Source organism: Eurosta solidaginis, chromosome 1, assembly GCF_040869045.1.
Source record: "Eurosta solidaginis isolate ZX-2024a chromosome 1, ASM4086904v1, whole genome shotgun sequence".
Classification (NCBI taxonomy): Eukaryota; Metazoa; Arthropoda; class Insecta; order Diptera; family Tephritidae; genus Eurosta; species Eurosta solidaginis.
In genome coordinates, this window is record NC_090319.1 from 305,313,199 (window position 1) to 305,329,948 (window position 16,750).

The following is a 16,750-nucleotide window of genomic DNA, read 5'->3' on the forward strand; positions in this document are numbered from 1 at the left end:
TTTTATTTCGCTGAAAACCCATTTTTACACTCAGTTGAGCAGAGCTCAGAGTATATTAACTTTGATTGGATAACGGTTGGTTGTACAGGTATAAAGGAATCGAGATAGATATAGACTTCCATATATCAAAATCATCAGTATCGAAAAAAAATTCGATTGAGCCATGTCCGTTCGTCCGTCCGTCTGTCCGTTAACACGATAACTTGAGTAAATTTTGAGGTATCTTGATGAAATTTGGTATGCAGGTTCCTGGGCACTCATCTCAGATCGCTATTTAAAATGAACGATATCGGACTATAACCACGCCCACTTTTTCGATATCGAAAATTTCGAAAAATCGAAAAAGTGCGATAATTCATTACCAAATACGGATTAAGCGATGAAACTTGGTAGGTGAGTTGAGCTTATGACGCAGAATAGAAAACTAGTAAAATTTTGGACAATGGGCGTGGCACCGCCCACTTTTAAAAGAAGGTAATTTAGAAGTTTTGCAAGCTGTAATTTGGCAGTCGTTGAAGATATCATGATGAAATTTGCAGGAACGTTACTCTTATTACTGTATGTCTGCTTAATAAAAATTGGCAAAATCGGAGAACGACCACGCCCACTTTTTAAAAAAAAAATTTTTTAATTCAAATTTTAAAAGAAAAGTTAATATCTTTACAGTATATAAGTAAATTATGTCAACATTCAACTCCAGTAATGATATGTTGCAACAAAATACAAAAATAAAAGAAAATTTCAAAATGGATGTGCCTCCGCCCTTTTTCATTTAATTTGTCTAGGATACTTTTAATGCCATAAGTCGAACAAAAATTTACCAATCCTTGTGAAATTCGGTAGAGGCTTAGATTCTAGGACGATAACTGTTTTCTGTGAAAAAGGGCGAAATCGGTTGAAGCCACGCCCAGTTTTTATACACAGTCGACCGTCTGTCCTTCCGCTCGGCCGTTAACACGATAACTTGAGCAAAAATCGATATATCTTTACTAAACTCAGTTCACGTACTTATCTGAACTCACTTTGTATTGGTGTAAAAAATGGCCGAAATCCGACTATGACCACGCCCACTTTTTCGATATCGAAAATTACGAACAATGAAAACAATGCCATAATTATATACCAAATACGAAAAAAGGGATGAAACATGATAGTTGTATTGGTCTGTCTATTGACGCAAAATATAACTTTAGAAAAAAACTTGGTAAAATGGGTGTGACACCTACCATATTAAGTAGAAGAAAATGAAAAAGTTTTGCAGGGCGAAATCAAAAGCCCTTGGAATCATGGAAGGAATACTGTTCGTGGTATTACATATATAAATAAATTAGCGGTACCCGACAGATGATGTTCTGGATCACCCTGGTCCACATTTTGGTCGATATCTCGAAAACGCCTTCACATATACAACTAAGGGCCACTCCCTTTTAAAACCCTCATTAATACCTTTAATTTGATACCCATATCGTACAAACACATTCTAGAGTCACCCCTGGTCCACGTTTATGGCGATATCTCGAAAAGGCGTCCACATATAGAACTAAGGCCCACTCCTTTTTAAAATACTCATTAACACCTTTCATTTGATACCCATATTGTACAAACGCATTCTAGAGTCACCCCTGGTCCACGTTTATGGCGATATCCCGAAAAGGCGTCCACCCATAGAACTAAGGCCCACTCCCTTTTAAAATACTCATTAACACCTTTCATTTGATACATATATAGTACAAACAAATTCTAGAGTCACCCCTGGTCCACCTTTATGGCGATATCTCGAAAAGGCGTCCACATATAGAACTAAGGCCCACGCGCTCTTAAAATACTCATTAACACCTTTCATTTGATACTCATATAGTACAAACAAATTCTAGAGTCACCCCTGGTCCATCTTTATGGCGATATATCGAAAAGGCGTCCATCTATAGAACTTAGACCCACGCCCTTTTAAAATACTCATTAATACCTTTCATTTGATACCCATATCGTACAAAATAAATTCTAGAGTCACCCCTGGTCCACCTTTATGGCGATATCTCGAAAAGGCGTCCACCTATAGAACTTAGACCCACTCCCTTTTAAAATTATCATTAACACATTTCATTTGATACCCATATCGTACAAACAAATTCTAGAGTCAGGCCTGGTCCACCTTTATGGGGATATCTCACAGCTCAAAAGTACCTATTACAGTCATTTTTCACGCATTTTTCATAACGTTGACACCTTGCCACGCCCACAATTTTTCAAAAATACAATTTCTAAAAACGAGGTGGTGTTTGTATAGGTAAAGTGTACCTCTATGCAAAATTTCATCAAAATCTGAGGGGGTCGGGTTAAAAATGTGCCTTTTTTATAGGTTTTGATATGCAATTCATCATATAGTATTTCTTGTGCGAAAAGTAGTAGCGCTCAAGTAATTTTTACATTTTTTTCTATTAAGTGGCGTCACTTCTCTGCAAGACACAAAAGCCAGATTCAGCATGTTTTAAACGAAAATTTGGTTAAAATTAACATATTTGAATTGAAAATGCACTTAAGTTAAAGAGAATACAATAAACAAGAGAAAAGAGCACTTGTGCTCAAATAGAATTGCAAATTCCATTTAAAAAACTGATAAGTACAGTCAGTGTTACCGCTAGAATTTATCCAACTGTGTTCCTACAGGGTCGATGCTTGAGAAATAATGAGATGCACATATATCTCTTGGTGAAACCACGGTTCACCTGTATACGTTTGCTAAACATTTTTAAAGAAAAGTAGCATAGTGCGTAACATTTCTTTAGCTGCTGGCGCCTTCTTGCGTATTACTTAGACCCGGATTTTCATTAGTTGGTTATGCTAAGCTCTCTTAAACTGTAATAAAATTTAAACTTGAATAAAATTACATAGCAGTTTTTCAGTCACAGTTTAAGGCCGCCGGGGGTTTATCTAGATAATCTGAAAAGATGGTGAATGAGGACAAAACATAGCACCTGCTGTCATAGAGCATAGAGGAAAGAGTGAGCGCATTTGGGCCCTTGGCAGCCATAAATTCGAAATAGTAAAAGACTCCATTTATTCGGGAACCAGCATTAACACAAACAGCAACATGAGCTCTGAAATCCAGCGGAGAACAACCACTCTTGCCAATTAATGCTGCTTTGGCGGCGGCGGTGGCGTGGGCGGCGCGCCGGCGTACGCCGGTGTTCTTACTTAAAAAAGCTTGATTATTCTATTTAAAAAATAATATTTAGGAAAGGTTTTGTTTGTATGTATTTAAAAGCATCAACGTGTTGGTCATTTCGCAAAGATCCGGGGTTTTTGCCTCAAGATCTCGCAGACCGTTCAAACAATTTCAGGAGTAGCTCCTTGCGGAGGGATTGTCCGTCGTTCACTTACTCCAGAGGGCCTTCGAACCTAACCCCGGTCTTTGGAATTGGTACTGCTACGTCTGCTGAAAAGAAATAGAGATACATAAAATAGTCACACTTTTGTCTGTATATCTCGTGCAAAGCGTAGTTTCACCTAGGGTTAACTCCTAATAATCGTCGCGAACAGAATTTCTTTAAATTATTTGTGGCTCCTTGGCGGTAACGCACAAAGGCGACTTACGGTTGCTATTAATGGTAGAATCATTTCAAAGGAGTGTTTATGCCCCTAGAACCTACTAAAGGATTTTGCATCACTGATTTCGCTTATTCTTTCAGCCAAATCGCAATACAAAATGTTTTAAAAAATCGGCACCTTTTTTGGGTATTTTGATTTTTTAACAACTTGAGAACAATTTGTAAACATGTTCGCCTTGCGTCATTTTATTTGAATTCATTGTTCATTATTAATTTTTTGAAAAAAAAATATGCAAAGTGAGCATATAAATTTATTATATAACTTTTTTTTTAATGTTTTGTTTTAATAACTTGGTGAATTGATGTAAAGGCGGTGTTAAGCTGACATCGAAAACGCCTGTTTTTTTAAAAACCTTTTGAACAGTTAGAAAGAATTAAATTTCGCAATTAGTTTCTTATAACTGGCAGTGATGCGCATCCGTTGATATCACTTTGGACTATATCCGACCAATTTTCGACATGAACAATAAATGGTCTAAACAGTCTTAAACTAGTAGAAAATATAGTAACGCGCCGACAGCCGCCGCCGCCGCCGCCGCGCCGATATTTTTGACAGTCGGCGGCGGAGTGCGAAAAACGACCAAAATCGGCGGTGGCGGCGGCGTTTATCGGCGGCGTATATCTCTACTCCTTAGGTCTCTGGGTGGTGGGCATCTGCAATCAAATGCCACGTTTCTGAATATTTAACAAAAACAGTTTGTTCGGCATTTCGTTTCGTTCTTTTATGGGGAGCATTCTCGCCTCACTATGTAGATGATTTTTTGATGGACAAAAGAAGACATCCCGGGGCATGTCGAGAGGGGTGTTTTGACAGGGATGCAGCATTCAGAAGTACTTTTTAATTAAGTGTTGGCGCTTGCAGCGAACATAACTGTTGATCAATCGAACACACCATTGAGTATTTTTCAGCAACATGACGGTTGGGACTTAACTTAAAATGTCTGAGCATACGTGTTTCTCGCTTCCTTTGCTCAACGTATTTATTCGGCTGTCTCACAGTTTTTTGACAATTAAAAGTGTTGATTATGAATACAATTTTTATAACCAGCTGTACTTGTACACAGGGTATTATAACTTTGATTGGATAACGGTTTGTTGTACAGGTATAAAAGAATCGAGATAGATATAGACTTCCATATATTAAAATCATCAGTATCGAAAAAAAATTTGATTGAGCCATGTCCGTCCGTCCGTCTGTCCATTAACACGATAACTTGAGTAAATATTGAGATATCTTCACCAATGGTACACGAGCTTATATGGACCCAGAATAGATTGGTATTGAAAATGCGCGAAATCGGATGATAACCACGCCCACTTTTTATATATACATATAACATTTTGGAAAACACAAAAAAACTGATTATTTAGTAAATAATACACCTAGAATGTTGAAATTTGATATGTGGACTGATATTGAGACTCTTGATAAAAATTAAAAAAAAAAATTTTAAATGGGCGTGTCACCGCCCACTTGTGATAAAATCAATTTTAAAAATATTGTTAATCACAAATCAAAAATCGTTAAACCTATCGTAACAAAATTCGGCAGAGAGGTTGCCTTTACTATAACGAATGAAATTAACGAAATCGGGTAAGGACCACGCCTACTTAAAAGAAAAAATTTGTAAAGTGGACGAATAAAATAAGCTATATCTTTGCAAAAAAGAGCTTTATATCAATGGTATTTCATTTCCCAAGTGAATTTATAACAATAAATAGGAATAACTTCAAATTTTAAAAAATGCGCGTGGCACCGCCCCTTTTATGACTAAGCAATTTTCTATGTTACGGGAGCCATAACTCGAAGAAAAATTAGTTCAGAATAGAACCATATGTATCTGTATACGCTAACAAAATTTCCATACAATAAATTGACAGGCTGTTTCGCATACTTAGCATACGTAAAATCATATAAAAGTTATATGAATCGATTCGTTTTGATCAGCCGCAGTGCATAGGCCTATTTTTGGTAACAAATATTACTCTATTTGTTTATAATTAATAGAAAACGTTTTTTGTAAATTCGAACAACTCATACAAATATCGTAAGTCATTTTCGTGCACAAGCGCGCCGTCTTTGGGAACAATTATCTAAGTTTTCTAATGTGAATTTCAAATTTTATGTATACTCGCTAAATTCGAAAGCACAAATGTTTCACCTACATTCAAATATGGTTCCCCATTGTTGCCGCTTACCTATAATAGTCTCTACCAAAATCCTAAAAAAATTGTTCCAAATTATTTTTAGCGTACCAAAAAATCTTAAATAGAATTAATTTTTGACCGGCCCATTTTTTGTGGCAAATTTCACTTAAGCGTAAATACATAAGTCTTCATTTAACAGATTCTTTGTTTTTTATTTTAGTTGTTTTCAAAAAAACATGAAATCGCAATTAATGAGTTAACTTTTGTTGAAACTAACTAATTTATTTATAACAATTAATGGCAAATTTGCCCGAAAATGTTTTTGCATTTGCAGATTTAATCCTTATTTTAGATAAAGTACGTCGTATACTGAACAAAAAAAAGTTACAAAAATATAACACTACATTTTTTATATTGCCTTTTATGCTAATTTATTTTAGTTCTTATTTTATTTTATTATATATTCTCTTATTTCAAATTGATTTGTTATTATTTAAATGCAACTTGACTGAATCGGAAAATTTCACGTTGTATATTAAACGAAACAAAAAAACGTCCCAAAAACGTCTTTGATTTTAGGTCAAAACGGCAACCGGCATCATAGCGTGCATAGTCAGTATATTACCCACTATATTTATTATTAGGCTAACTTTGTTGGATTATATATCCATTAATCGGATGCTTAGATCCCATAACCCTAATTTTTCATGTCGCTTAAAGTTATGAAATCAATTTTATTTTAGTAAATATGTTTGCGTGAATAACTTTAATGTTTTTGTTTGTTTTTCTTTTCTTTCTAATTTATTCTGCTTTGTTATACCTTAGTATTGTATTGTTCACAGACGATATTTTATCGTAGATATGGTCATATATATTCATGAAATGGAGTGTTTACAAATTTAATACAAATTAATTACGTACATAGATCTCAATGGGAATCCCAACATTAAATATCCGAACATTGGAATCTTCATATTTCCACAATGATCACATTAAACCCCGGAAAAAGTCTAAGTGCACTTATTGCGTTTTTATATGGAACTGTTTGTTCACTTCACTTAATTTTTTCGCAATCTAAGTACTTTATTTTTTTCTTTAATTAAACATTTTTTAGTAAACTCTGCTTTCTTTCTCATTACATAATTTTTTTATATTTTAATTTTATTTTTTATGAAGGTATCCGCTATTCTACTCGAAATTTTTGTTTTGGGTCACACTTACATATTATATATGTATTTATACAAAATTAAACGGGTGGCGTGAAATAGGCTAAATTCCTTTAGCAAATTTCTTCGTTTTTAACTAAAAGTTCGTTTTTTTTTTTAATTATGACGCAATTGAAGTAAATGGGCGATATATGTATATGGGTTATATAGGCCTACTGGGGAACCGAGCTCCCAAAACTAACTTCGGTAGCGCGCTAACGGGGAACTTCCGGGTGGTGTGGAAAAACCTATTTTTCAATTCAATTTCAAGTAATTTCACCATAATTCTATGTCAATTTCATTTGATTTTACATAATTTTTATATTTTTGTTTAAGGAACTCCATACCAAACGTTATAATTACACGCGAAAAGTTTGTAGAAAATTTAAGAAAATACAATCAAAAAGTACAAGGTCTTAGATCAAATTCAAAATTTTAAGGAAAAAGTTAAGTAAGTTAGACCAGTTTGCTATATTTCCAACACTTGATGCATAGACTGAGTTGAAAAAAATACACGTTGGTCGAATTTCGACCACAGGCGATACCTTGTAACACTATTAAGCACACAAAACAAACAATAACAGAATTTCAAGTGTACAGCTGGGTATGTATTGTTCGGATTCACCTGAACTTAGACGTCCTCACTTGTTTCTCTTAATATATAGTGAAGTATTAAAATAATTAAAGACTTTTTGGCAGTTGGCTCAACTCGCGGTACATAGAACAAATCTTCTATCCCCCAACTTACGGAAACATGTTAGCAACATTTTAATAAAAGTTGTTTTCGCTGAAAGCGCCCAATGTAATGAAAACAAAAAAAACTGTTTGCATGCTAGGGTTGGCGTCACACAAGTTGTCTTCACACTAGTTGGCTTGACTACAGGGCGCTTACATACAAACATACATAACCAAACGAGCTAGGAAGAAGTTTACAGAAAGGTGCATTAAATAGCACTGTGTCAGTCGGTCAATAGGTAAATAGCAGATAGCTTTGAAGGTATTTAAATGTATGTACATTAGACTGCTTACGAGATTATTTCCTTTCATACAGCCTGAAAAATATTGTGGTGGTTTGAAAATTGAATTGCTTAGATATGAGTTTTGAATATTGATCACACATTTGTTACAAAGATTAAAAGTCATGACTTGTTATATTTGAATGTTGTGAGGAAGCTGTAACCTTAGTTCAAAGTTGATAACAAAAAAAAAACTTTAAAAAAAATTAAAAATTTATAAATAATAAAATTAATAAATAAAAAAACAATAATGAACAGGATTAGCCTGTTGTCATTGGGCCACTTGAGGGCAGTGCGCTGCCACAACATCCAATTATTATTATTAGATAATTTAAAAAATCCGTAAAATCATAATCGTAGTTGCAAAGCTTTTTTACGTAGTTGTCCTCCTCTCACAAAGTTCAAATTGAGCTGCGAGGAAATTAATTTCTTTTTTCCCATCGGCCTTTACGTACTTATAATTTAAAATGTCTATGTGAGCAGTCACCGTGGTGTGATGGTAGCGTGCTCCGCCTACCACACCGTATGCCCTGGGTTCACACCTCGGGCAAAGCAACATCAAAATTTTAGAAATAAAGTTTTTCAATTAGAAGAAAATTTTCCTAAGCGGGGTCGCCCCTCGGCAGTGTTTGGCAATCTCTCCGGGTGTATTTCTGCCATGAAAAGCTCTCAGTGACCGTTCGGAGTCGGCAAAAAACATGTAGGTCCCGTCCGGCCAATTTGTAGGGAAAATCAAGAGGAGCACGACGCAAATTGGAAGAGAAGCTCGGCCTTAGATCTCTTCGGAGGTTATCGCGCCTTACATTTATTTTATTATTTGTGTGAGCAGTCATGTGCGTATATCGGTGAAGATTGTTATAGTCAATTAATAGCCGTTCCAACAGCTCACTTTCGGACTTTTTCTCCTCTGACAGATACAATACACTTATAGCACTTTTGTTTTTGTTTTGCCCTGAATTATAGGCACAGCTAAAACTTTCCACTTCAAATTAAAAAAAAAAAATTCAAAGCACTCTCACACACATGAATAAAATTCTTAAAGAAATTTTTGATTTTCATATTGTCACGGATATTAGCATCACTAAGCTATACCATCACTAAGGCGATGTTAAGGCCATGCTAAGCGGTGTTTACGTCAATAATCAAATCATGTATACACATATATAAGGCAGCCGAGATATGTCACACACAGATGCATTTACTTACACGCCTATGTATGCGCGAGAGACTGTAAACTACAAACATTCACATCAATAATTCAATCATTATGTATCTACATAAACGAATAAATAATTGCGTCTACACATATGTACGTATACGAGCAGCGGAGCGGCAATGCACAAACACATGCATATATCTTATCTAAGTTGTCACAAGAGAGAGCAATAATTTGTGCACGTAGTTGTGGCTGGCGATTTTGTAGCCGAAACTAACTAGTAAGTTCTGGAAATCGAAGAGCCTAGAAGTATGCAGCGTAAACTATAAAAGCGGAGCAGGCGAATAAGAAGTAATTCAGTTTGAGTTGAGCTATCAATCAGTTAGTGATTAAGCACGCGATCTGGCGGCCAATAGTAGAGTTTCATTTGAGTTATGAATCATTTTGGTTATTAAGCCAGCGAGTAGCAAAGTATAAGTGTTATTGTGAAGTACTTTAATAAAGGCCATTTTTTCCATTATTCAAAATTGGAGTTATTTATTCAACAGTTTAGTGATTCGAACTTAGCAGAGGATTGCAAATAAGAGGATTTGCAGTAAATTCGTTACAATATGTAAGTGCAAAGCAAAAGCAGTTTCATATGGTAAACGAGCACTTCGGTATAAAAACCAAATTTACACTAACAAATTGGCAATTTAAAGTTATTCAAAAATATTATGGCACTGAACAAAATGTGTATTAACAAGTAAGGAAGTCTGAGTTCGGGTGAAACTGAACATTATATACCCAGCTGTACACTTGAAACGCTGTTGTTGTTTGTTTTGTGTGCTTAATAGTGTTACAAGGCTTCGCAATAATACATATACATATGGTTCTATTTTGAACTAATTTTTCTTCGAGTTATGGCTCCCGAAACATGGAAAATTGCTTAGTCATAAAAGGGGCGGTGCCACGCCAATCTTTTTAAATTTGAAGTTTTTCATATTTATTGTTATAAATCCACTTGGTAAATGAAATACCATTGATATAAAGCTCTTTTTTGCAAAGATATAGCTATTTTATTCCTCTACGACCCTTTTAAAACTCTTTTATATAAAAGTGGGCGTGGTCTTTAACCGATTTCGTTAATTTTTCTTCAAAGCATTCCTTATAGTAAAGGCAACCTCTCTGCCGAATTTTGTTACGATAGATTTAACGATTTTTGATTTATGATTAATAATATTTGTAAAATTGATTTTATCATAAGTGGGTGGTGCCGCGCCCATTTTAAGATTTTTTTTTTTCAAATTTTTATCAAGAGTCTCAATATCAGTCCACACGTCAAATTTCAACATTCTAGGTGTATTATTTACTAAATAATCAGGTTTTTTGTGTTTTTCAAAATGTTATATATATAAAAAGTGGGCGTGGTTATCATCCGATTTCGCTAATCTTCAATACCAATCTATTCTGGGTCCAGATAAGCTCGCGTACCAAATTTGGTGAAGATATCTCAATATTTACTCAAGTTATCGTGTTAACGGAGGGACGGACGGGCGGACGGACATGGCTCAATCAAATTTTTTTTTCGACACTGATGCTTTTGATATATGGAACTCTATATCTATCTCGATTCCTTTATACCTGTTCAACCAACCGTTATCCAATCAAAGTTATAATACCCTGTCTACAGGTACAGCCGGGTATAAAAATTGATTCATTAAGAAAATTAAAGTTACTCCTGCCATGGTTTTGACCTCGGAATTTGAAATAAGACTTGGAAACTTGCAAATGCCCTTATTTTGACATTGAGTTGTTGGTATTTTTCGTGGTCTCAACCATTTCTGAGTTAAGGATCGAGCAGTTGCTAAAACTTTGCATCGACATAGATTAGATATTAATGAAACGAACTCGTTCAAATATTGTATTTTGACTAACATTTGGGTCGCCAGCAACATGGATTCAACCGGTGCTGAGTGAAGTTGTTGTGCTGGATGGAAAAATTGTCCTGAATATGTTCAGAAAATGACTATGAAAAGCAATCAAATGGCAATGCAACGTGCTTTTTTAAAATTCTGCTTTCTAAAATTCTGCTTTCAAAATTCTGAATTACAAAATTCTGTATTAAAATATAATGTTAACAATGTTAAAGAGGTCATGTAATTATTTTGAAAAAGTGCGCCATGCACAGTAATTCTATGTAGAACACCTTTCTGCATAGGCGGCCTTCGGCCGCGCTTATAAAAAGTAACTCTGGGCTACGCCATGCCAAGTCCGGGTGTGTGGTATAACCGTGGCTACCGCCACGGTGATGTCCTTCTGCGTAGTATACCCTTCTGCGTAGGCGGCCTTCGGTCGCACTTTAAAAAAATAACCCTTAGCCGATCCAACACCGGCTACGCCATGCCATGATTCCGGAATTTTGACTTCCAGAATTAAACATGCAGAATTTTGAAAAAGCAGAATTTTAGAAAGCAGAATTTTAGAAAACAGAATTTTAAAAAGCAGCATTTTAAAAAAGCAGAATTTTGTTCAAGCAGAACTTTTTGCAATTTACAGAATTTTGTCACCCAGAATTTTGTAATACAGAATAATGACACGTTCCGGAACAAAAGGAGAAAAAAATTCCGTTAGGTGGTGCACGGATCGAGAAAATTAGATAATAATTTGGAAATTTGAAACCGGGTTTTGAGTAACTTCTCGATGATCTAGAGGCTAAAAATTTAGAGCTTAATTCAGATGTTGATGACAGCCGATGACACAATACAAAAAGTTTCGCTAGGGGGCGCACGGACTGAGATATTTAGAAAAATCAAACGGAACGGAGGAAATATTGGGAGTAAGTTCTCATTGAGCGAAACGTAAAGCGTAAAACTTAACAGATAGGTTAAGACGCCGTGCGAAAGGAACAAAAGGAGAAAATAAGAATAAAATAAAAAAATTTTAAGCACTTCCTTTATATAAATGGACAAAAATCAGTGAAAAATGTCTCCTTATATAACGACATTTCTTGCTAAACTTTTAAATTTTGACATAGAAATTGCCAAAATATTTATGAGAAGTAAAAATATATCGTGGAACGCACATTACTTGGATTGGAGAATTAATTGGTAGGAAAGGAGATATTATTAGTCAATCAATCCACTTTTATATTTTTACTTCTCATAAATATTTTTGCAATTTCTATGTCAAAATTTAACAATCAAAGTTTAGCAAGAACATGTCTTTATATAAGGAGAAATTTTTCGCTGATTTTTGTCCATTTATGTAAAGGAAGTGCTTAAAATTGTATTATTTTATTTTTATTTTTTGGTCCATTTATATAAAGGAAGTACTTAAGGCTTGGTTTCCCCCAAAAGCGGTGCTGCTATATTAGGACCGGTAAAGAACGGCCGGTATACTCACCGTTTTCAGCGGCAGCGCTTGTTTTTAGTTTCTTTATTACTTTTTTTAAATGCACGCACACGAAACAAAACATGTTCAAAAAAAGTAAAGTTCAAAAATGTTGTTTATTTTATAAATAATTTCAAAGACATGTGAAAATGTTCACCGCTTTGTGTATAGCGGTGGGCAAAGCGTTGATGAACGAGTTCATACCGTTCTGACGCCCGTAATATTTATTGCCCCGACGCACTATCCACATAATTACTGTTACATTGCACCATTTTTGACAACGTACTCTACCGTTATGTTCCGACCGCTATATAACGGCACGGCTTTCGACAAAACCAACCTTTTAACAAATTTTTTATTTTATTTTTAATGCGTATTTACATAAACTAAGTTCCAATCAAAATCCAAATCTCAATTACTGTACAGCAGTAACAACTAGTTTATACTAAAACTCGTGATTTAGAAACTCCATACATTGCAAAGTCTTTAGCGCTCCCCAAGCACTTCGTAAAAAGTAAGGCTATAGCCGTATGTACTCCAAACCTTTCCCCATACCAAAGCTCTGTGATAAAAAGATCTTTCGACAAGAAGCGACTCAGCAAACCAATCGTAGGCTATGAAGTGATAATGAAGTGTATTCCAGTTTAGTTTAGGTGTCAAAATTTTTCCATAGAACCCATGTCTTTTTTGACTTCTGACCCACTAGTCTCTGTTCGTTCATGTTAAAAAGACTAAAGTGAAAATATAGGCAGTCTCGACTGTCACTGACTCATGCTACGTGTTAGGAATGCTTCCAAGCCTTTGACATCCAGCGCCCGTGCGGTGGTGAATGTCTACAATCGATATCGATTAAAAAATAAAATAAATACTTGGCGCCATTTAGCTCCGAGAAAATTTAGTCCGAGCTTCTTCTGTTTTGTGCCGACTCCGAAAGGCAGCTGCAAGACAGATGCATTTTCACACACTCGGAATGTTTGCCTAACCACTGCAGAGGGGCGACCCTGCAGCAGCAGTATAGAGTGGAGCATACAGCCGTTTCCTGCTGGCAAAATCCCTAGATAACGTGCTACCACAACTGCCTTTAATTGTGTTCAAGTTGGTTTTCTTATTAGTGGTAGCTGGAACACAAACTAACCCAACCTAAGATTTGAATAAAGGCCTTAAAATCATGTGTCGACAATAAAAGTTCGATCACTGAATGCCGCAGATCTCTTGATGAGATGGCCCAGCAATTCAGGATTAGCCTTGTATGGGTACCTGGTAACAGGGGTATTGAAGGCAACTGTTTCGCTAACGAGCTGGCCAGGAAAGGTACGACCGCCCACATCCTTCCTGAAAATCACTCGGTAGGTATACGAATGGTCTCTTTTAAGTTCCGTGTGAGCACGAACACTATAGGTAGGGCGAATATGCTCTGGTCAGCGCTTCCTACATGCGAGACACCAAAGTTGGTGTGGCCATCCTATGATAAATGTCGCACTAACACCCTCTTGATCCTGAATAAATCAGGACTTTCGACCCTGATAAGGGTTCTTACTGGTCACTGCTTGATAGGTACTCACGCCGCTAGAATGAGCGTCGTATCGCACGATTATTGCCGCAGCTGCAGATGTAGTGAGGAGGAGGAAAGCGTGCAGCACCTGCTGTGACACTGTCCGGCACTAAGCAAAAGGAGGTTTGGCCGCTTTCGGGCAACCAGTTTTAACTGATCTCGTGGAGTCCTCCAGGCTCGACATTAGGGCGATAGTTAAATTTATTATTTCCACAAAGTGGTTTGAACCACAGTAGCTGATATAGCAAGGATTAAACCGTTTCTAGGGCATCACAATGGGCTCATTGGTGGCCTAAGTGTTGAGCTGGGAAGCAGTCTTCTTGACCCGGTCCTTTTAACCTAACCTAACCTAAGATTTAAATGCTTCATATGGCTTATTTTTTCTATGCCGAACTAACTAGCAGAGCTTTAATTTATTTTTGTCTTTTTAGCAAATCTAACAGCCTGTCAACATTTACGTCGTGTTGAGTCTAGACGTGCCAAATTTCTATATCCCAATGAGAAGAGTCTCACAATTCGTATACCGCGATGCAGTAAAAATGGCGAATTTGAAAGAATCCAGTGTGAAGACGAAAAATCCGGTTTAAATTGTTGGTGTGTTGATGAATATGGCGTAGAAATACCAAGTACACGTAACGAATCCAAGTCAGCAGTGATATGTAGCGAACCGGCACATTGCGCTGCATCCGCTTGTCGTATGTTTTGTCCAGCTGGATTTGCACGTGATCCTGAAACTGGGTGTAGTGTCTGCCGTTGTCGTGACATGTGTGAAGGTGTGGATTGCCCTAATGGTCAGACTTGTCAGCCCCAAGAAGTTAAATGTAAAAATGATCCCTGTCCACCATTACCAACTTGCAAGAAGGCAAGATCTCTATCTACATTCTGTCCAGCTGGTAAACCCCTTGCAATTGATGGAAGCGTTCGTCCGTTCCTTTGTGGCAATGAAACGGTGGGTAAACCCCAATGCCCGCCACTCTATCAATGTATGATTGAAGGCGGTAATGAATATGGCGTATGTTGTCCGACTAAAATTAAATTTTCGAAACCAGGAGTTTGTCCGGCAGTAGATAAAGTGGAATATAGTGAAAGTACAGGTTATATGTGTGGCGCTCCATGTAATAGCGATCTTGATTGTGATCATATGGAGAAATGTTGCTTAACAAAAAGTTGTCAAATGAATTGTCAGTCACCACACAATGTGACAGCTTGCCATCAGGCACGTGCTCTCTCCGATTTGTTAGCGGTAAATGATCGTGAAGGTCGTGGGTATCAACCGGATTGTAATGGACCAAATGGTTTATTTTCGCCACGTCAGTGTTCACGTAATGGATTGGTGTGTTGGTGTGTCGATCCACGAAGTGGTAATAAAATTCGCGGTACTATGGGTGCGGCAAATGATGTTAATTGTGATGGATGGGAGAATATGATAAGTCATTCTATGGCTAGAAGCTTAGACACAAAACAATGTGATACGAATATTTGCGCTGCGGTTTGTGAATACGGTTTTAAGGTGAGTAAAAGTTGAATTTAATTGAATGTTTCAATAGAAAGAAAGTTAATTAAAAGCCCAAAAACTAGGTATACTCAGTGTGGTTACCATGCGCCAGAGCAGAGATGCAGTATTGGTATTTGGTGTATGCGGCTGCCGCGGTGTGGTAGTAGCGTGCTCCGCCTTCCGCACCGAAACTCCTAGTCATGGGCAAAGCAAGATCAAAAATTCAGTAAAATTTGTTCAACTAGAACAAGTTTTTCAAACCGTGTCGCCCCTCGGCAGTGGTTTGGCAAATATTCCGAATTTACATAATTCTGCCATGAAAAGCTTCTCAGAGAAAATGTGGTGTGGTGACATAAGTTCGACGGCCAAAAGGTCAATTTATGTTATGACCATTTCGAATTGCCTTAAGATCAATTGGCCTTATGGCCTTTCGTAATTTGGCATGGCCATTTGGGAAATTTACGTTTCGATAAAAGACAATTTCGATAAGAAGACCATAACCAAGTACAGCAATTGAAGATCAGCACAAACGAAAAGCAACTTATACAGGTTGGTTAGACGTCCGTGATCTGCAAGTTCTGCTTGAAAGAAAAATCCTTCAGACGCCATTGATCCTAGATCAGCGCTACTTTAACCCTGTTGGTTACTGGGGTGTATTATAACCTCTTCTCACCATCTCTGCTTTGCAGCTCTTGAGGTGTGGTTCTTTTCTCCCCATTCCTTTTGTCTTTCAGCCCCAGATGTGCATCGTACACTCTCGGGCCCAAACTAGGCAGGCTCCGTGGTATATATTTACAATGTGAAAATAATCTGTCTACCAAAACCGGTTCTCTTACTGCGGTACGCTACCGCTAGGTTCCGAAGCGCCGATGACGGAAAGATGACGTTATAATACAGCGTACCGTCGGCAGTACCGACCTTGTAACTTTACCCCTCATCGACCCAAAGGGAGTCCCTAAGATGTATGTATTTATATTGGCTCGGGCACACACAGAGAAAAACTATTGTACAATAAATTTAAAATCGCGTATACCACAACTAAAACTTAGGCATAATTAACCTACTAAGTTTTTTCCATCATCTTAAAAAATTATAACTAAATTAGGTAATAAATTGCCTAAGCTTTGTTTCCATTGTCGAGCATAAATTGTGTAAGTACTTGGTAGGATGTACAAGTTTCTTGGGCCCCATACAAAAT

The 16,750-nt window shown here is 36.8% G+C and overlaps 1 protein-coding gene across 4 annotated transcripts in view; it reads left to right on the forward strand.

The window, feature by feature from the left end:
- The window catches only part of LOC137237575 (uncharacterized), a 62,598-nt gene that overhangs the window by 25,743 nt on the left and 20,105 nt on the right, over nucleotides 1-16,750 (forward strand). For all 4 annotated transcript variants that reach the window (XM_067761352.1, XM_067761355.1, XM_067761356.1 and 1 more), the window contains exon 3: nucleotides 14,489-15,567. In XM_067761352.1, coding sequence (XP_067617453.1) covers nucleotides 14,489-15,567 — 1,079 coding nt within the window. The remainder of the gene's footprint in view (nucleotides 1-14,488; nucleotides 15,568-16,750) is intronic.